Source organism: Sus scrofa, chromosome 1 (genome assembly GCF_054392235.1).
Source record: "Sus scrofa isolate SSC_HxYL_T2T_F1_AM1 chromosome 1, Sscrofa_HxYL_maternal_Yorkshire_Landrace_v2.0, whole genome shotgun sequence".
NCBI lineage: Eukaryota > Metazoa > Chordata > Mammalia > Artiodactyla > Suidae > Sus > Sus scrofa.
Window position 1 is genome coordinate 239,737,812 of NC_139383.1, and position 22,251 is coordinate 239,760,062.

Below are 22,251 nucleotides of genomic sequence, written 5' to 3' on the forward strand. Positions count from 1 at the left end.
TGCAGCCTTTTGTAAGCTGTAAGATTGGATGAGTGTTGACCAAGGTATGTGCCCCCATGGTGTACTGATAAATACTAAACAAGTGACTCTTCAGGGAGAAAAGGAGCCCTAATGAATAGCCTTTGCCAATTGTTCCTGATATGTAAATATTTCCATCATTGATGTCAAGCCATCAAGGTGATGTCCCTGAACAGGATGTTGGGAAAAGATGCATTTGGATCTTGGCAAGCCTCTGATGGGCTGGTTTCAGCATGCCTCAGCACCTAGCATCACCACCATAGTCATCATGCAGAGTACTTATTCCCCAAACTTAAGTTTCTCCAGGTGTTCCCAAGGTTATCACTGATCTGTTGGCTGTCGCAATGGAGTAACTGTCCTCGAATTTCTTATCAGTGGAATCATACAATATGCACTTTGTCTCAGCACTGTGTTTTGACATTCATTCAGCTTGTTGCATACGCTAGAGTTTTGTTCCTTTTTGTTGCTGGACATTCTATAGATAGACCGTGATTTATTGATCCATTCACCCATTGGTGGACATTTACATTGTTTCCAGTTTGGGGCTGTTATGAAGAAAGCTGCTGTAAACATTTGTGTATGAGTTTTGCATAGAAATAGGTTTTCATTTTTTGGGGGGTCAATACTAGAAGTGGCTGGGTCATAAGGAGGATGTGCATTTCATGAGAAATTACCAAATGATTTTCTAAAGATGTTGAACCATTTAACACCCCCACTAGTAATGTATGAGAGTTTGGATGGTCTACAATCTCATTAAAAATTGATAGTGTCTGCCTTTTAAAGTTTAGCCCTTTTAGTATGTGTATAGTGCTACAATGCTTTTTAATTTGCATTTGAGCATCTTTTCATATGCTTATTGGCCATTTGTATATCTTATGTGGAATGTCTGTCCAAATTTTTGCCCATTAAATGAAATTCATTGGTAGACTGGAGGTAGATGACTTTTCAAATACAGAATTTGGTGAAATCCTTAAGTTGGAGAGGGCAGCAGGAACAACAAGGCAGACAAGCAGCTCGAGAGAGATGACAGGTACATGGAGGCGGCCTCAAGGCCTATGACCTCGATGCTTCATAACCAGGTTAACTGACTCTTCCACTTTGCCTGGGACTGATCCAGTTTAAGCACTGAAAAGTCCTCTGTCTCTGGAAAAACATGGTATGATTGGTCACCCTGTAGAAATATCTGTAAGGAATTTGTAAACTATATGCTGCTGAGCGTTTTAGCTGCCAGCTCAGGTGAGACCGTTAGTGGTGAATGCATTATGAGCAACCGCAAGGTTCCTCATCAGGGTCAAAGCCAGTGTAAAATTTGGGTCTTCTGGCTCCCAGCCCTCTGCTCAGAAGTTAACAGCTCACCTGTGATATAAAAATTTAGGGAAAAAAAAAAAGAATTTAGGGACATTGGGAAATTTCTTTGCTGCTACCAGAAGAAGAAAACCAGCAAACCACATCCTCCACAGATTTTTTTTTTTTTTTTTTGACAGTGATTGGGTTTTGTTGTTGTCATTGTTTTTGTTTTTGAAATTACAAACACTGTGGACTCTTTTGGCTTCTGTTTTAATTTTCTGATCAAATGCACTTGTCCATGGATGAACAAAAACATTGTCTTACTAGTCATTTATACCTTAGTATAAAAGAGTTTATAAAAAGCCCTTCCTAAGAACAAAATTTGGTTTGAGAAAAAGTAATGATAGGAAAATTCTTGATGCGAGGATGAGGGGCTACCACTAAGGAAGAAAAAGCGCAAACACTTGACAGAATTGGGAATGAGAGATGAAATTCATCGAATTTTAGTGTTACATATGAATTGAGTTGCTAGGCAGAGAAGAGTGTGTGACTGTCCAGAGAGGAGCATAAGAGAGCCAAGAGGGAAGGAATTAGGCTCCTCCCTTTATGTGGTGTTAAGGAAAGGCTTGAGCTTTGATCTTTCTTATTTTTTTTATTTTTTTTTTTTTTGCCATACCTACAGCATGTGGAAGTCCCTGGGCCAGTAGCCGCCCAAGCCACCACAGTGACAATGCTGGATCCTTAACCCACAGAGCCAAAAGAGAACTCCAAACTTTAATCTATCTGCTATTGATCTTATACTTCATCTACTGTTCTAGTTCTTGATTTCTTTATAGCATGTCCCAGTGTTTGTTATGTATTATTCCTTGTTTTAGCCCTTGTTGCTATTGCATAACATGCAAACACAGTCATCTTTTGTGGTACATTACCCTGGAGGAGCTAGATGGAATGCCTGCTTATAGATAATATTACTGCTGTGTTTTCATACACTGCCTTTCTTTTGAGTAACTCCCAATATGTTATGACATTTTTCTTCTTAATGTTTCTTAAATGCTCTCAGCATATGCCATGCTGTTGACAGAATATAAGACACAATTCTTACCACTTAGAGACATTCATATTAATAGATGAGAGACATAAAGATGCTTTAAAATATATTTAAATATATATTAAAATATTTATATATATAAATATGTAAATATTATAAACATATATAAAATTCTGAGATGACAGATTATATTATTTGGATGAGGAAGAATAATTGAACTGATGCACACTCCTCCTTAGCTATTGTCTTGCCCAAAAATAAAGTATAGGGAAATCTCAGCCTATAGCCTTCAGAATCATAACCCTGGCAGACTTAGTACTGAGGTGAAGGTTGAATTAAAACTTTTTTTTTTTTTTTTTTTTTTTTTTGCTGAAATTCACCTTCATTTAATAACTTTGTGATTCTCACACTAGAGATATTGAAGAACATATAACTCTAATGTATGTGATTTTAGCAATTTAAGAATTCTTATTTTCACATCATGCATTCAGCAGTCTTTTTTTCCCCTGGGAACTTGCTATGTGTCAAGTCATGTACCAGGAGCTAAAAACGAAGTGGTAAGCAAACAGATTGGTGTCTGCCTCATTGGAACTTATAGGAACTTATGGGCACCCAGACGTTAAACAAATGATTGTACTCATCAGAATATAGCTAGAGGTATATATATATATATATATATATATATATATATATATATATATATATTTGAGGTGATCTAATAAGGAAGCCAACCTGGTCTGAGAATTTTGCAGACTTCCTACTGGAGGTGAGACCAGAAGGGTGAGGAATAGGAAGCCAGGTGGGGGGGTGTGGCCATAGGGGAGGGTGCTGAAGGAAGAGGGAACAGAAGCGTGATGGTCCAGGAACTGAAGGAAGGCCAGTGCATGCTGAAGCTCAAAAAATTGGAGCAGGTGTGACTTGCGGTGGGGTGAGAGAGGAAGGCTGCACTGGGTCACGCAGGCCCTGCAGGTCAGAGGAGGATAATGGTCTTTATCCAATGAGTTAGGTAAAGCATGTGGAACAATTCCTGGCACAGTGTAAATGTTGATATTATTATTATTATTTACTTTTAAAACTCAATTATTAAATAATACGACATATTACTTATTTTAAGAGCAAAGAGAAGCTGCTTGAGGATTTCAGGCACGGGACTGACTAATGACATAGCCAAATGTCCATTTTATAACCTTATTCTGGCTACTGTATAGAAAATAGACTTGAGAAGGGAGGTTGGGGAGTTCCGGTCGTGGCGTAGTGGTTAACGAATCCGACTAGGAACCATGAGGTTGCGGGTTCGGTCCCTGCCCTTGCTCAGTGGGTTAACGATCCGGCGTTGCCGTGAGCTGTGGTGTAGGTTGCAGACGCGGCTCGGATCCCACGTTGCTGTGGCTCTGGCATAGGCCGGTGGCTACAGCTCCAATTCAACCCCTAGCCTGGGAACCTCCATATGCTGCAGGAGCGGCCCAAGAAATAGCAACAACAACAACAAAAAAGACAGAAGACAAAAAAAAAAAAAAGAGAAGGGAGGTTGGTGCAAATGGCTATAAGAAGCCCAAAAGCCAGTATACTCATTTAACAGAATGTTGCAACAGACACTGTGGGTCATCAGTAGCCTGTGGCTCAGTGGTGCCTATGGACCATGACCCAAGAGGTACACATCTTTGAGGATCTCTAAATTGCATAAGAGTGTGTAAATACAAAGCTCTTTCAGAAGTTCTGATATACCCAGTTTGGACTTGTTCAGGGGAGCCAACGACTGAATCCATTGCTTGATCTACCTTGGAAGGCATTCTGTATTGACTATTAAATAGCTCAGAGAATCAGTCTCGAGGCCCACCTTTCAGAAAGGGCCCCCAAAGCCACCACACAGAATGGGCCACCACTGGAGCTGCTGCTTCTGCCTCAAGTAAGAAGCTGATGAAGCTACCCTATGTTGCCCCTGTTACTCTTCTAAAATCTCTTGCCAACTAACAAATCAGGATATATAAATGAAGGCCCAGAAAGCTAGCCACCATGTACTAAAACCTTTGCCACAGCTATCACTAAACACGTCAATGAACATGCCTCACTGGCGTTAAAGGCTGTGGTCTGCCTTTAATTGGCAGGACCTTAATCACATTCAGAACCCTCGCTGCATAGAGTTTAGCTTCTTGGCTCTGCAGCATGGGAAGGCTCACTAGGAGGATGTTGGAATGTGTCTGTGAGCCCATGCATGAGATGTACCATCAGGTGTTGCTAAATTCACCCCAGTGCTAGACATTCAACAATGACGTACATTTTACCCCTCACAATACCAGCTGTGTACATTTGGGCACTATCAGTGCCTTAGTAGCGTCTCTTGTTGAATGGAGTAAAGCTATTTCTCTTAAAGGCCTTGGGGAGTTATATGAAGTTAAATAGCAATATGCAGAAGAGCAGCAAGATGCTTGTCACATGGCAGGCCTTCAGTAGTTAAGGCACCAGCCAATCAATGAACACCATTCCATACCCTATAGAGGAAACAGAACCCCTGAGAGATGGAGGTTAATTTTACTTCCAAAGAGAGTTAATGGCCTGAATAGATGTGGCCAAAGCCCCATGGAAGTGGGGAGGCATATTTGGCCCTGGAAAAGGAGGTAGGATTTGTGTGTGTGCCATTTCACTTATTTGTTTGTGTTATTTTTATTTTTAATTAGTTTAATTAAAAAATAATGCATCCATGTAAATAATGAAAAGAAACCTCTCTTTCAGTTTCTTGAATTTCCTTCCTGAAATATTTTGTGAATGTAAACATACATGTAATCTACATTCTTTTCTCCTACAAAAATTGGGTCTTTGTATATGCCTATTTTGTACCTGTTTTTACTTATTTATTTACCCACTGCCTTGGAGATGAATCCATTTCAGTCCATATAGAATCAGTTACCTGTTGATGGCAGCTATTGGTTTGCATTCTTTGGCTTCTACAAAGTTTGCTCTGACATCCATTCTTGCACATGTGACTTTATCTGTAGAATCAATTTTTGGAAGTGGAAAGTCTAGGTTAAAGGTTAAGTACTGTGTTCAATTTTGGTAATGTTACCAAATGGTCCCTACTTGTCTCATGGCATGCGTTTTACCCATCCTGTGCAAGCTACCTTTGTGCATACATCCTGGTCAACAGTATGTCATCAACTCTTTGGATTTTTCCAATGAAAATAGAAAGTGAAGAGGTGATACCAGGGTAGACCAAGAGGAATCCTGACCTACAAAGAGGTGAGGGATTATCTAGAGGATAGGAGGTGAGAGAAGATAGAATTTAAATTTCAAAGGGAAACTTATTACCTTCTGCCACTTGCAATATGGTGGGCAGTGACTTGACCTTGCAGTGTACCTATTACTACATTCAATCCTTATAACCAGACTAATGAGCACTATTATCCTCCATTTGACTCTGACACCCAATCTCTGTCCACGGTGCCTCCTTGTGTCCTTATTTCACAGTTGAGGGAACCAAGGCCCAAAGAGGTTTAAGTGCTATTTTCAAGATCTCAGAGCAAGGACAAGGGTCAGGACAAGAGTTCCATGTTCCAGCTCTGTATACACTGCATTAGGACAGGATTCTGGTCTGTACCATCAAAGACACAAAGGATTCATCCTCCGTGTGAGTTGAATAGATGAGTTGAATTCAATCATTTCCTGTAGTTGAAGAGCTTCCATAAGAGTTGAGTGGACATGATCATAAACACACTGGTGTTTTTCACATTGATGATAAGTTCTTGGTAAAGTTCGTCCTCAGAGATACTCTGATCCTTTCCACAAGAACTACGGTATTTACCCAAGGAGCATTCTTGACAAAAGCCACAGGAGATGAAAGCCATAAGCTTCATGGGATTTTCAGATTTTCTGATAAAGGATTACACAGTGCCTCCTTAATTCTACCTTTAGTCCTCTGAAATTTTAAAATCAGTCTGTAAATCCCTCCATGAAACACTCGTGGAGACCGGGGCTGGCACCTATGTCCTTTTCCTCATTGTTTTCTACTGCTTCAGAGTTCAGGATCCCTGAGCTTAGAGGTTTCAGCTGGGATTTCCTCCTTTCCCACTTGTTTTCAGAAGCCGGGATCTCTTTTGTTTATATCTGCACAGTTTCCACTTGACTCAGAAAATGAGAGACTTTAAACTCCCAATTTTAATGAAGATAAAAAACATTTAGTTAGAGCATAAAGTCCCAGTGAGGAGATGACTCTTACATGGCATAGAAATTAGGTTAGGTTGATCATCTGTACTGGAAAGGTAAGATGATGATTGAGAAGGTGATGAAAAGATGGGAAAAAGAAATCTTTTATCTGAAAAAATTAAGGTAGGTCAGTTATTTATTTTTTTAAATTAAGCAGGTCTACTTTTAAATTGTCCCGATTGGGGGAGTTCCCATTGTGGCTCAGTGGTTAGCAAACCCGTCTAGCATCCATAAGGATGCAGGTTGGATCCCTGGCCTCACTCAGTGGGTTAAGGATCCGGCGTTGCCATGAGCTGTGATGTAGGTCACAGACTCGGATCCCGAGTTGCTGTGACTGTGGCGTAGGCCAGCGGCTATGGTTCCCATTTGACTCCTAGCCTGGGAACCTCTATATGCCATGGATGTGGCCCTAAAAGACAAATAAATAAATAAATTGTCTCAATTGGAAAATATTCTGACGGTGGTCATTCTTTTAGGGCAGAGCATTGGTTTGTGGCCAGCGGCTACAGTTGTGATTAGACCCCTAGCCTGGGAACCTCCATGTGCCGCGGATGTGGCCCTAAAAGACACATACATACATACATACATACATAAATTGTCCCTATTGGAAAATATGCTGACAGTGGTTGTTCTTTTAGGGCAGAGCAATGGTATTCTGAAGAAATAGCCCCTAAATGTATTTGCCTAATGCAAGTCAAGTGTTAAAGAATGGAATTTGAGGAATTCCTGTTGTGGCTCAGTGTGTTAAGAACCTGATTAGCATCCTTGAGGATATGAGTTTGATCTCTGTCCTTGCTCAGTGGCTTAAGGATCCATTGTTGCCACAAGCTGCAATGTAGGTCATAGATGCAACACGGATCTAGCGTTGCTGTGGCATAGACCAGCAGCTGCAGCTCAGATTCAACCCCTAGCCTGGGAACTTACATATATGCCTCAGGTGCAGCCACAAAAAGAGGGGTGGGGGGAGATTGGAATATGAGGGCGGGAGTGACCTTAGATGAGACTCAAGTTTTCCTGCCTTGACTCATTATATGGTTTAATTTCCATTATGTTGTCCACGTTTTATAATCTTTTGGAAGAATGTGATTGTTTAGGAGTGTGTTAGTTTTCCTAAAGTGGACTGGGATTTATTTTTATAGCTATCCTAAACAGACCTGTTTTCAACAAATGAAAGGGATATATAAATGAGAAGACTCATTTGTTAAAGAAATGGTTAAGATAAAGTCAGTTGAGCTATTTTCACACAGGCGCTTAACTGATAGGTAGGATGTGTGATTTTTGTTTTGTTTTAGAAATTGCCATTCTGCTTTTAGTTTTGCAATAAATGAATTGGGGCTATGTATTTATACTGTCAACCGAAGTCAGGAAACAAACTAAGTAGTGTTTTCTTTGCAAATGATCAACTGCTTAAGACTTGTTGCAAATTAATGATATAAATAATCTAACAAGGTCTTTCATTGTACATTTCCCTGAGCAAACAAAATGCAATGTGTTTTTATAACCAGAGAGCTATTTGATTTTTTTTTTTCTTTTCCACATTTGGATATAGATTGATATAGAATTACTTAAAATGCTGCATATAAATTAAACATTATAAGGGAGATATGAAGAGGCTAAGCGGCCCCATTATAATCTTTAGTTCCGCAGTCACTGCCTCAAGGACACTCCGTTTCATATCACATGTCCTTCTTTTGAAAAGTGATCACCAAGGTTCAAGTAACGTTTAAGCATGGCAGGCAACTGCATAATTTATGAACCTTTTGTTGTTTTGTTTTGTGTTATTTAATGAAATAACAGGAAAGCAGGAGGTATTTCATACATTAACCCGCTTTTATTCTTTCCTTCCTATCTTTGCAGATTGGGGCCCTGAAGGACTACTACCACTTCTATCACAGCAGGACGATTAAAAGGTCAGTTCTCTCAAGCAGAGGAACCCACAGTTTCATTTCAATGGAACCAAAGGTAAGAAGAACCAAGAGACAGAGCTTCTGCATTTTTCATGGGTAACCTCACACTGGGAACTGGTGACCAGTGACTGGCGTGAAGGCTTACATTTCAAGAGCTGTCATGCTATCCTTTGGCCCAGTGTCTTTGCTTCCTCTTAAGACAAAAATGGGCAATGGCTTTTTTTTTTTTTTTTAATTGAAATACCATTTTTATTCCACTTTTACAATAGCCAAGGGGTCTCAGAAGTAGGAGTTGTCATGGAGAAATGGACGGGGTGTGGTGGGAGAGAGGGGCAGATAGGGGTGGACTCAGAGCTATTGAAGTGTTAAGGAGACCATACCATCTACCTATTTGCACACAGATCTCAGGTTCTGTTTGAGTTCTTTAGAGGGGTCTCTTCTAGAACCCTTAGTTCAGGCCCTAGGTTACCATGAATCCTTGCAATTTCAGTCAGTCTTACTAGAGCCATGCCATTGGTAGCCTAAGGACTGTGTCTGAGACAGGAGGCATTCTGAGCACAGAAGGCATAGAAGCGGGCTGCTCCTCTTGGGGGCTCCTCAGGGATCTTACACACTGTCTAGACCCCAGTCCTTTTGGGTTGTACGGAAAACATGCACTTGGGAGAAACTAGCAGGAAATATGACATGTCCAAGTGCTCCCAATCCATTTTGGAGAGGCGTAACAGCTTTGAAATGGGAGACAGAAAGCCAGAGGGTTCTGTGCCAGACTCATAACTGGCAATGAAAACTCTGAGGATCGGTTAACTTTCTGTTGTCATTAAATTCAAGGAGGGGATTGACTTTGACAGAGAGATGCTTGGCCTTCCAGATGTGGCAGGTAAAGAGGAAGAGAGGACAGCTAATTCAAACTGTCCCTGTTCCTCTGAGCTCGCTCTTTATTATCTCCTGACAAGGAAGGTTTTTTTTCCCCCTCATTATGATTTGGGTTTATTTTATGAGTTCATTTTCAAATAAATCAGTCAACAAGTCTCTACCATTGAGCATAGCAATCTCACCTAGAGACTCCTAGAAAATTATATTCCTTATTAAAGCAAAAAAGGTCCCTATTTGAATTAATGTGCAAATCAGGTTTGCAACTTAGAGGCCTGCCCTCTGTTACTTCGTGCCACAGTTTGCCTTGTTTAATTTTTTTTCTGGAATATTATCACACGGTGTTCATCATTGTGAAACCTTATCTTAGTGGTTAGAAAAAGCATGTTTGTCACAGGGCCCAACTTTCTGTGGTTTTAGGAACATCCCCTAATACTGAACACTTGGGCAGCCTGTGGATTATGCATATATTTTTCCCTTCATCTCTATTCAGAATTAAGTGGTACTGGAAAAGCAGTCTGTTAGGACATTCTTGAATTAGTGAAGACTTGGAAGTAAAGTCACGTTTTTCATCTGCTAACTTTTTTGACATTTTTCGAACTTTGGTCATTTAAATGATTGTAATTTCAGACCTCTTGTGCATAGTCAATGTGAATTTGAATAATTGGCTTGGGAGATAAGAACAGAACCAGATATGGAGCTATTTCAATCCCTGATGTTATCAGATAGCTCATGCTAGACCCAACCTTGGATGCTGAGAGGCATAGAACCTGGCATGTATGTCCTTCCCCACTCAGACCAGAGGAACAGGGCTGGTTCAGGCCACCCCAGGGCACATGCTCAATTCCTCTTCCTCCTCAGTATAAAGACTACCCCAGCATAGGACATGCTTTGCTCCTCACTCTGATGCTGCCTGCTCCTCCTTCTTGCCCAGGTGTTTGCCTACCTTTGTGTATGGAGTGGCCCCAGACTGGGGATTGCCCACACTTTCTTTCAGATCTTTCTTAAATTTCAATCATTCCTTCTCTTGGGCATTTGTTGAGCATTGAATGTCTGCTCTGGGGACTTGGGGCTCACTGCAATCTCCCACAGTAGCTTCTGGGAAGCCCAAGACCTTACAATGCTTCTGAGGGTTGGGGAAGGAGGAGCAAAAGAGACAGGGGTCCATTATATTCTTCTTTCTCCAGCTCCTTCCTTGAGAAGCTCAAACCCACTTAGGTTAGTTTTCCTTTTCAATCTAAAAAAAAAAAAGTTATTTTCAGAGAAGTGGCAAGAGCTTTACGAAGAATCCCTATATTTACTTCCCAGATTGTTTACATTTTACATTTTATCACACTTGATCATTTTTCTCTCTCTTCTGTTTATACACATACACACAGAGGTATGTATGTAAGTTTTGTTTTGAAATTTTAACTCTAAATACTTCACTGTGTATTTACGAAAACCAAGAACATTCTGTTACATAAGACAGAAGTACAATGGTCGACATTTTGTTAAAAGCTAGATATTAACATTGATCCATTTATTTAATCTACAGATTTTATTGAACTATTGCCAGTTGTCACTTTTCTGGGTCAGGATCACATTAGTTGTCATATTTCCCAGGTCCTCTTTGGTATACTCTGTCATACTTCCATTTTGTCCTTTTCTTTCCTTTTCTTTCTTTCTTCCCTCCCCTCCCCTCCTCTCCCCTCTCCTTTCCTTTCCTTCCCTTTTCTTGTGTGATCTAGAACTTTTTTATGGTGTTCTGGCAAGTTATTTTGTATAATCTTTCTCAAGTTGGGTTGGCTTGTTTCTTCATGATAAGACTCGTGTTTGGCAAGAACACCAGAGAAGTGCTGTGTGTCAGATTGGCAGGGGCCCGTGACCTTGATTTGTTTCATACTGATGGTTTTTTTTTAATTAATTAATTAATTAATTTTTTTGTCTTTTTGCCATTTCTTGGGCCACTCCTTCGGCATATGGAGGTTCCCAGGCTAGGGGTCCAATCGGAGCTGTAGCCGCTGGCCTACGCCAGAGTCACAGCAACGCAGGATCTGAGCCGTGTCTGTGACCCACTGAGCAAGGGCAGGGACCGAACCCGCAACCTCATGGTTCCTAGTCGGATTCGTTAACCACTGTGCCACGATGGGAACTCCATACTGATGGTTTTAACTTTGGTCACCTGGTGAAGGTGGTGTCTGCCAGGTTTCTTTATTTTAAAATATGATCTTCCCCTATCTAATTAATATTGAGCCTATATAAATTTCCACAGTCTTACTTTATACCTTTCACTCCCAGCACTCCTCATGTAGGTGTGAATTGCTTTCTTAAGCAGCTCTTCTTTAATTTGGGGTGCATATATCATTGGTGACATGTGTGGCAGAGTGACGGCAACCTTTGTGATTTGGGGAATGGGACCATGTGAAATGTCTCAATGGAAAACATCGATGATACATGTAGTTTTTTTTAGTTCCCCCCCACACACACCCCCAGAGCGTGTGGAAGTTCCCAGGCCAGGGGTCAAACCTGAGCATAGGAGTGACAGTGTCAAGTCCTTAACTGCTAGGCCACCAGGAAACCCTGAGTATAGTTATTTTTGTTCATCTTCTTCTCTAGAAATGGAAACCACACTGGGTAAATTGCAAGGATTACACACATTCAACAGATCCTGGATTTTACTGTAAATTGTATGGCTCCTTTCTTCTGCTTCTGTTTTTACTTAGAGGGTTCTAAAGAAGGAAATGCAAAAGTAGCAACATTGTAAGAACAGCCCTCTTAGTGCTAAGAAAATGCTGTGGTCAGTTAGGGCCCATGAGCCTAGAGAACAGGAATAGCCTGGGTTCCCATATGTTAACAGTATGTTATGTTTAGCTTTTTCAATGACAGGGCTCCGCAGACTTCTAAGATAGCATCACTATGGAATAATAACACAGTTTGGCAGAAAGTGTTGGTACAGTAAGACAGCAGTCGGAAGGGTGAGTCTTACAATGTTCTTGACTCACCAACTTTGCTCCAAAAGACCTAGGCTAAATTTGAGAAATAGCAGTCTTGAGTTCACATTCTCAGAAGCCTCTCATTGATCTGTTGAGAAATCTTTGCCAGTCCTGTGGCATTTTGGTCAAGGAGGACGTTATCTATAGGAGCTGTTTGGAATAAACATTCTTTATAGCTCTTTAGCTGCCCAGGCAGACATGGGCGGGGGTGGAGGAGATACTTTTCTTTGATTCTTCTCCTCCTTACACAGAACAGAAATATCAGAGTGTTAAATTTCTCTTTAGAGTAGGCTTAAAAAAAACAAACCCATAAACCATCATTGAGTTAGGCCCCATGTCCTGTCCATGTGTAGTTAGTATATCAGCACAACTTCTTCCTCTGCACACTAGATTTAGCCTTTCAATCTCTTATCTTTTCCAGTTCTTTTTCAGTCTTCAAATATATTTAAAGATGTGTTTTAATCCAAATCTGGGATAAAATCGCCTTCTGCTCTGGGCTCAGGGAGGAGCAACTCTCCTGTCTTGTTTTCCCCTAAAGTTCATCTGTTAACCTACCTCGTCACATGGGTGTATATGGATATGCATCCCACGTGTGGAAAAATTACTGATATATTATGATTTATTGCAGAATTGTCAGGTTCCTCTGCTTAGTGTGATCCTCTCTCGGTCCTTGCCTACACATAACAAGGATTTGGAGGTGCAGGCTGGGAAGTGCTGTGGCGGTGCCGGGATAGAGCCCCCATGGTCTTTCCTCTCAGGGATGGAGGCAGGTGATCTCCCCAGGCAGGAGTGATCAGCTCAGGACTGGAGCAGTTCTGGGTCAAAGGGAGTTTCCTCTTGAACCGACACAAGAGTGCAACAGCTCTGACTGGGCTCCTTTAATGAGCCGTTCAGTTCTGTCATCCTGAGCGAGAAACGCTCCTGCTGATTGCCTCAAAGGTTGCAATCTTGATCTCTTGATTGGAATCAAGAGTTAGGTAGCAGTGTACAGCAAGTTTTATTTAGGACCTCAGAGAGAGCAGGCCTCCTTGGGGTAGGGACTGGCCCTGGCTGCACCTGGTCAGTCCTTTTATTCCTATATCACAGACCTGTTTGGGGACTCCTATTCTCTTGCCTCAGGCCCACTGATTTCCTGTCCCAACTCCACTGCTTTGTTTTGTTCTCCCTGGGGGGAGCAGTTTGGATTCTAGGCTAGCATGCCTTATTTGCATGGGAAAAAGGTCATAGGGAGGTGAAGAGCATTTCTCTGGTATCTGCGTGTGTCTTCATTGTTTGATGATCTCAGGCATCCCGTTTTTGATAATTGATAAATAGTCTGTTTTGAATCACCCAGATCCAAGACACTATCTTATCCTACCTAACAGAATTATAGGCTGCTTAGAATTAGAAGTCTCGGAAGTTCCTGCTGTGATGCAGTGGGTTAAGAATTTGACTGCAGTCGCTCAGGTTACTGTGGAGGTGCATGTTCAAACCCTGGCCCTGTACAATGGGTTAAAGGATCCTAGCATTGCTGCAGTTGCAACTTGGATTCAGTCCTTGGCCAGGGAACTTATATATGCTGTGGGTGTGGTCATTAAAAAAAAAAAGTAGACATCTCTTTCCTATCTAATGCTAGTACACCCTCCATCATACTCCTAATAGAATTATTCTCAGATCTTTTAAGCATGCCCAATGACAGAGAGTTCAATACTAGACAAGGCAAACATTTCTGTAATTAAAGAGATTTAACATGTTGAGCTAAAATCTGCTTGCTTATAACTTCTACCTATTGAATCTACTTTTATCTTCCAGATAAGGATATTAAAAGATAGCAGCTCTTTAATTATTTGAAGCCCCTTGCTTAGTCTCCTAGAGTAGCCGCTGTACACATGGCCCAGCATTAAGTTCAAGGCTTTAGCTCACAGAGATCTGCCCATTTGTTACATTTACACATAAGCCATTTCCTCTAAAGAGAATTTGAGAGCATTGTACAATTCAGGCATTGTACAATGACAGTCAAAGGAGTATAGGAAAAGGACAGGAAGGGAGAAATGATATGATGAGAGGCAGATATGATTAGATGAACTCAGACCTGTGAAAGATGGAATTCTCTGGTGGCTCAGTGGGTTAAAGATTGGGAGTTGCCACTCCTGTGGCTCAGGTCACTACCGTGGCACATGTCAGTCCCTGGCCCTGGAACATCTGACTGCCTGCCTCAGGTGCAGCTGACACCCCCCCAAAAAATCCCCAAACCCAAACAAACCAACCAACCAAAAACTGGAAAGTGAGTTCAAGTTCCTTACTAATCCTGGTAACTGTCATGTCATGTTCAGGATTTGATTTTTCAGATGATTGGTGGTTTTCTTTTTGCCTCAGGATGGAGAGGTGTAAGGAAGGGTACAGGAGTACTTCCCTGTTCATAGTGGTTCCTGAAAAGCTGTACGAATCTTCGTCTTATCAGTCAAACCCCTCTCTCCATGGATTCACTTTATACACTTTCTCTGTACTGCTGATTGGTATATAAGTGATCCATGGAGTTAGCTAGCACATTAGTTAACTCCTTTTCTTAACTCTAAGGCATACTATTTGAAAGTTGTTTGCATATACCTGATCTGCCTCTGGAGGGAAAGAAATCTTATTTAGTTAGAAATTGATGCTCAGAAGTGTCTTGAGGTCCGTCTTGCCTGGCTGCCTTGCATGAACCATAGCCGTGCGTTTTCACTGATAAGATTCCTTGTGTTCTAATGCAACTTCAAAATTCTTTCCACCCCGAGTACAACTGCTCCACTTCCTCTCACCCCACCCGCCCTCATTCCAGCTGGTGCTCCTGTGGACTGTTTTCTCTGGCAGGTTAATTTTCCTTTTCTTTTTTCTTTTCTTTTGGTCTTTTTAGGACCACACCTGAGGCATATGGAAGTTCCCAGGCAAGGGGCTGAATCAGAGCTGCAGCTGTTGGCCTACACCGCAGCCACAGCAACACATTATCTGAGCCATGTTTGTGACCTACACTGCAGCTCACGGAAATGCCAGGTCCTGAACCCACTGAATGAGGCCCACGTTCTCATGAATCCTAGTCGGGGGTTTGTTACTGCTGAGCCACAATGGGAACTCCATCTGGCAAGTTAATATTCTGCTCTTTAGTTTTGAAATGTGATGGTAACTTCATGGTTTGGCTTTTCTGTGAAGTGCATTTTTTATAATATAACATTCCTGGGCTTGTGCTCAGTGGCCCCGTGGGGAGGTCCCAGGCATGTCGAGGTAGACTAGGGGGCGTGTTCCCTGGGGCAGGTACTCAAGGCTCTATGTTCTCAGCATGTGTTGTAAGCCGTAACAATCTTTGCTGCCCATGTGCCTCTCAGCATCTCACCGGTGAATGAGAGGAGTTACCACATATCTTGAAAATACACTTAGTGCTTCTGGAAGTAGCATGGACTTAGGTCCAATGATGAGCACTGAGGACTTGGATGTGTGGTGGTCAGGATGCACATGGCAGGGGGGAGGCTCTCTTCCCAGGCTACGTTCTTTATCCACTTTTCACCAGTTATGAAATGCAATCACTATAGCAAATTTAGAGATGCCTTTTGATAGCATATCTGTGTCTTTGAAAACCCCAGTAGAATGCATCTATGCCTGGGAGAAGCATTGCAGCCATAAGTCTGTGACCTGTGGTATATTAATTGTGGCAGGATGGCTAGGAATGTAGGAGAGATGGGGGAGTATGTGGGTGCAGATGGGTGCACCAAGTTAGCCACCCTCCCTTCTTTTCTGTCTTGCTTTCAGGTCTCCCAGATGTCTGATGGTCAGAAACCACAGAGTCAGGTTGTACATTGCTGGGTTATCTGATGGGAGGGTTTGGGTCATGACCCAAATCCCTCATAGACCAGAGTGGAGAGGTTGCCAAATCTTTATTAGAGTACACTTGGCAACACTTCCTTTTGAAAGGTTATAAACTCTCACACCCAGAGTGGAGTGTAGAGAACAAGAATGAGTAAGATGGGCCAGAGAGAAAATAACTGGGCCTAGGACAGAGTGGAGAGCCCTTGCTGTGTGTCAGGGAGCAGCCGTTACCTGCTACACGCTGCGTTGCGTTGTCAAGCTGGCCTGGGGAGGACAGTTCAGGAGAACCAGCCAAGTCCGGATTTGTACAAAATGTTTGCTGGTTTTATTTTATTTATTTATTGTTTTTAAATTAAATTTTTTTTTTTTTTTTTTTTTTTTTTTTGCTTTTTAGGGGCACACCCTGGGCACGTGGAGGTTCCCAGGCTAGGGGTTGAATCAGAGCTACAGCTGCTGACCTACACCACAGCCACAGCCACGCCAGTTCTGAGCTGCATCTGCAGCCTATACCACAGCTCAGGGCAACACGGGATCCTTAACCCACTGAGCAAGGCCAGGGATCGAACCGCTGCTTCACAATGGGAACTCCCATTTCCTGATTTTTTTAAAATGTTGGCCAGTAATTAGAGAGTTTAAACATATTGGTGTAGGCCAAAGAAAATGTGTAAGAGGGGCATCCCAGTTTGTGATCCCTGAGATAGGCTGTGTAGGGAGGAAGAGGGGGAAGGCATAAAAGGCGGGTGTCAGCACCTTCATAACTTGGCCTTGATCTTATCCTCACCTGAACACCGGTTTCAGTGTGTCGGTCACGCTCTGCTGAGTGGCTCAAGTATGATTGTTCTCTGGGGCTTAGTCTCCACACTGAAATCTTTTAGGCATAAATATTAGGCTCAAGTTCTGAAGCAGAGGCTACTGCTGGCGAAGACAGGTTACCCTACCTTCTCTACTCCTCCTCCTCTACTTCAAACTCCTCTTGTGTTTTGCCCAGTTTTCCATTGACACCAAGTACTACATTGAAACCATCTCACCAGGAAATAAGCTTGGAAACAGGATAAGTCAAAGAAAAGGACAAAGAACAAATAAAGTGACCATGTAAAATTAGGAAGAGGGGTTAGATAGGGTGGTGGGGAGGGTTGGATTATAGATGGATTGTGTATAAATCACTTGAGCCACTTGGAGGAAAGGTACATATTTAAAATCCTTGGGAGTTCCCGTCGTGGCTCAGCAGAAACGAACCCAAGTAGTAACCATGAGGATGTGGGTGTGATCTCTGGCCTCTCTCAGTGGGTTAAGGAGCTGGCTTTTCCATGAGCTGTGGTGTAGGTTGCAGACGTGGCTTGGATCTGGCATTGCTGTGGCTTTGGTGTAGGCCAGCAGCTGTAGCTTCCAGGATAAAACTCAGTAGGGGCCAGAGCCCCATACATCTTATTAACTGTGCTATTCCCTTGACCTGGAATAATATCTGGCATATAAAGACCATTAATAGAAGAATGAATAAATTATATGTAAAAATTAATTTATACAGGAAAATAAATGATGTGGGAAATAATAAATCTAAGGGTTATAATTTTCTATTAATACCCTTAGAACTCAAATCATTTTATGGTGACATACACAGTACTGTCTCATTTTAGTGCAGACATGGGGACAGCCAGTTGGAGAGACATTGTTTCATAAAATGAAAGAGGCATTGAACTAACTTGGGATATTTGGATTCTGGTCTCAACTTTGCTAGTAGCTCAAGTTGCTATTAGCATGTCACTCCTCACTGGGCTTCTTTCACTTGTAAAATCATGGAGCAAGCAAGCTATTTTCTGATGTTTATTCCGATCCATTAATTACCATCTCGAACCAATATCATTTGTGATTTTACTGTTGGTCCACTTTGCACATCAAATGTGCCCTTTGCATATTCTCTTTCCTAATGTCTTTCCAAACTTCCTCCTTCCATTTTTCTCCCCAATACTTAGGATATTTCTTAGCATATTCAGGTCTCCCCCTTGACCCTGATTTACCTGAAAGTAAATTTTGGGATTCGACTTGAGATTAACCCTGTTAGTGTTGAGACTGATTGAGACTTTACCTACTCAGCAATGTACATGATAAATGAGGAACAAGTAACATTGCTACTTTGTTTTCACAGTACATGTCTCTTGCTGATACGAGAGTATGATAATGTGAACAGTAATCATTATTACTGATGTTCGTGAATTCCAAAAGAAGGCAGTTCTGAATAGCAAAACATACTTAATATTAAGTTCCTCTAAGGAATTACTTGATGTGGCTTTTTTTGAGAAATAGAATACCTTCTAAAATGACAACAACAATAGAGCACATTTTAAAAAGCTTGCCATAGACTTTAGAAATATATTGGGAGGGTGGTAAGGGATGGTAGGTAGGAAGTGGGAAGAAGAGGCCAAAAATAAAATCAGATTGAATCAAGGTTGGACACAATTAATGAAAATTGTTGGTGGAATGTAGATCCCTCTGTAATCCTTTGGCAAAGCTAAGCAAGCATTTACATGGTTGAGTTCTTTCAAACTTAGGCTGTGATTCCAACAACAACAACAAAAAAAAGGCAAAAGGCAATCAGGTGAGGAATAGGACTGTGTCTTAGCAAATATACGAGGCCTCAGCTCAAGGACAGCCTTTGCTCTAAATAGAATGTTCCAATAATGTCCCTCAAGATGTATACAAGCTTTTCAGACTTACTCTTTGGATCAATGGGAAGCCCCTTCTGAAACCCATCTGTGCAAGGAGATAAAATGACAACGATGGAGACCTCTTGGAAGCTTGGCAAAAAATGGGGTCATTCCTTACGGCAGGGAAAACTGAAGTCTGCCAAGAATGAGGTCGAATCAGAGAGTTTTGCAGAGTTTAACCACTCATCCATTGGCTTTCTCCCTGGATAATACTGAGAGGTTATCATGTACAAGATACTAGGCTAGACACCAGAAATAAAACTAAAAAAGCAGACCCTGTCATTTTCCTCATGGAGCTTACCAGTTAGAAAACCTGAAGTCCAGGTCTGATGCCAAAAGGCCCAGATTTTACCATCAGTTTCTACCCCAAATGCAGTTGTGACAACACTGGAAAGCTAAGACTTTTGAAGACATCGATTAATATAGTTTTAAAAATTTTTTACTAACATATCTCAAGTTTTCCCTTGTTATCGAGGGCTGCCAGATAAAAGAACACATCCTTAATACAAGCACATCCCGTGTATTGTGTGGGCCGTATTTCTATTAAAATAAGTTATGTGGAGTTCCCTTCATGGCACAGCAGAATCGAATCTGACTAGGAACCATGATGTTGCAGGTTTGATTTCTGGCCTTGCTCCATGGGTTAAGGATCTGGCGTTGCTGTGTGATGTGGTGTAGGTCGCAGACACAGCTTGGATCCTGCATTGCTGTGGCTGTGGTGTAGGCCGGCAGCTGTAGCTCTAGTTGGACCCCTAGGCTGGGAATCTCCATATGCCATGGGTGTGGCCCTAAAAAGCAAAAAAAAAAAAAAAGGTTAAAGTAAGTTACATGTTTTTTATCTGAAATACAAATTTAACTGAGTGTTCTGTGTTATTATTTGGTATGTCTGGCAACCCAAATTTATACCAAAATCATTTTGAGCTTAAAATTAGGAAAAAATAGATGCTGTAAAGATGGACTAAAATCCCAGTCTCCTGTTACCACCATATACATCAGATTTCCCACGTTCTACGTCATTAAGTGTTCCTTGAAAACATTATCTACCATCATTATATATGAACCTTCTTGGAATAACTACCGTATGTTTTACCATATATGTATCTTGGGACATTTAGATCAGTTCCCTAGCTTATAATGGTATCTGCAATCCAGTTAGTAAAGTCCTCTCACACCCATTCACAATGATGCCTTCTATGGTAGAAAGGCAATCTCTTTTAGCCCCTTTTAAAACATGTCACAAACTGATCTTGATTCCAAGAGACAAAGCCAGTTTTCTCTGAGGCTGAGCTCTGATACCTGACAAACCTCATGTATGTGCGTGTGTGCGTGTGTCGTGTGTATTTGTGTGTGTGTGTGCTGGGGTGAAGGTCACCGTGGCTAACCTGGAAGCTGTCACAAGTGCATCTGAAATGAAAGCATCTATTCACCATCCTTCCAATCAGCTGTCAGCTTTCAGATTGTATGATGATAGGCAAAGCAGTATAATTCGCAGATTTGTAGATTTTGGAAATTTTAAAACAGGGTAGTAGCAATGTCCCTTCTTCGCAGGAGAAAGTTCCAACTCCAGAGACATAAGTTCTAACCAGTAGTTGTTATTAACCAATAGGGACAGGGTTGGAAATGCAGCCTGGCACAGAACCGAAGACTGCTGAATTAATCACCCGGAGAGGGCAGACGTTCCCCGTTTGGTCTTACATGAAGATAGCAAGATGGATCACTTGTACAGAGAGGTGGCCTTTTCCAGTGCCAGGACTCTCCAGCTCTGACCTTGGGAAGCACTGGGATTATATCACTGGGAATAAAAATTTAGAGAGTTTTCTCCTATGGACCAGTTCCAGTGTCTTGCGTATGAGTTCATACAGTGGCAGGGAATTAGGAAACCATTCTGTAAGGGTGAGTTTTCTGTTATCATCAGTAATATGTAGAGCCCATGTTCAGCCTTGTATGTCTAATTCAAGTTTATAGTTGAGCAAACCCTGTGAAGTAACAGGCGCAGCTCTCTGCATTTGTGGCATAATTTATAAACTTTGAATCTGGATACTATGCTACATGACTAGGAAGGATAGTCATTGGAAAAATAATACCACACAGCTTTTTAAGAACTAATGGGATATGTTTTCATTAAATCCTTTAAAATCCCCATTGTATTATGTATATATTTTAAGCCTTTAGAATTGATTTTACCATCTTTACAATTTTCAATAGTATAGCAAAATTAAAGAATTTAATGTAAACTCTGCTATGCATAGCTTCTAGAGTCCAAATTTACAAACTTTTTCTTATCACATATCTATGTACCTGTTCATCTTTATTCATCCATGAGTACATCTACTTTACATATATCTACATCTCTCCATCTTTTTTTTTTTTTTTTTTGTCTTTTTGGCACATGGAGGTTCCCAGGCTAAGATCCAATAAGAGCTGTAGCTGCTAGCCTACGCTACAGCTACAATAATGCGGGATTCGAGTCACGTCTGCGACCTACACCACAGCTCACAGCAACTCTGGATCCTTAACCCACTGAGTGAGGCCAGGGATCGAAGCCATGTCTTCATGGATACTAGTCGGGTTTGTTAACTGCTAAATGATGGAAACTCCCATACATTAATTTCAAAGAACTGATTTTTAAAAATTAAGGTCTAATTTACAGAGTAAAATTTGTCCTTTATAGTATATACTCTTTTCAGTTTTGAGAAATGTGTAGAGTTGTGTAACCACCACCACCATCAAGATATTGATTGGTCTCATTACCACCAGAAGTTCTCCTGGGCTCTTTATAGACATTCCTTTCCCCTACCCCCCAGGTTCTGGCAACCACTGGTCCTGTCCTTTGGTTCTGTTTCTGTGGTTTTGCCTTTTCTAGAATATAATATGAATGGAATAATATAGCATATAGCCTTTAAGTCCAGATTCTTTTACTCAGTAAAATGCATTTGAGATTTCATGCTTGAGGTTGTGTTCTTCAAGGGTTTGTTTGTTTGTATTGCTGAGTATTCTTCTATTGTACAGCTTGACCCACAGTTAATCCACTCATTTGGTCAGAGGATGTTTGGATTATATCAGGTTTTGGTGATTATGAGTAAAGCTGCTATAAACCAAATGGAAGATGTTTAGGTCTGCTATGAGGCAGATTTGCACTACCCAGGTTTTGGTGTTTATTTGTAAATTCCCAATTCACTCTCAGACATGGGACAAATAAAATGCACAATCAGGGGTAGCTACAAGTGTGAGTTATGTGATCCAGAGGAGAATTGTCTAGTTATTTCACTCCTTTGAAATTTTCAGCTTATAAATCCAGGATGTCAGTATGCCTTACATTACATGTATTTTGACTTTGGCAACCTGAAGAAATTACTGTTTGAGTTTCATAGTTGAAAATATTCTGTCTCGTGGGTGAGTTTTTTTTTTTTCAAGTGTGTTTGTCAGTTTTC

General features: G+C 41.3%; 1 protein-coding gene across 4 annotated transcripts in view; it reads left to right on the forward strand.

The window, feature by feature from the left end:
• Positions 1–22,251, forward strand: part of PCSK5 (proprotein convertase subtilisin/kexin type 5) — a 454,731-nt gene that overhangs the window by 35,654 nt on the left and 396,826 nt on the right. For all 4 annotated transcript variants that reach the window (XM_021064998.2, XM_021065005.2, XM_084988113.1 and 1 more), the window contains exon 2: positions 8,408–8,512. In XM_021064998.2, coding sequence (XP_020920657.2) covers positions 8,408–8,512 — 105 coding nt within the window. The remainder of the gene's footprint in view (positions 1–8,407; positions 8,513–22,251) is intronic.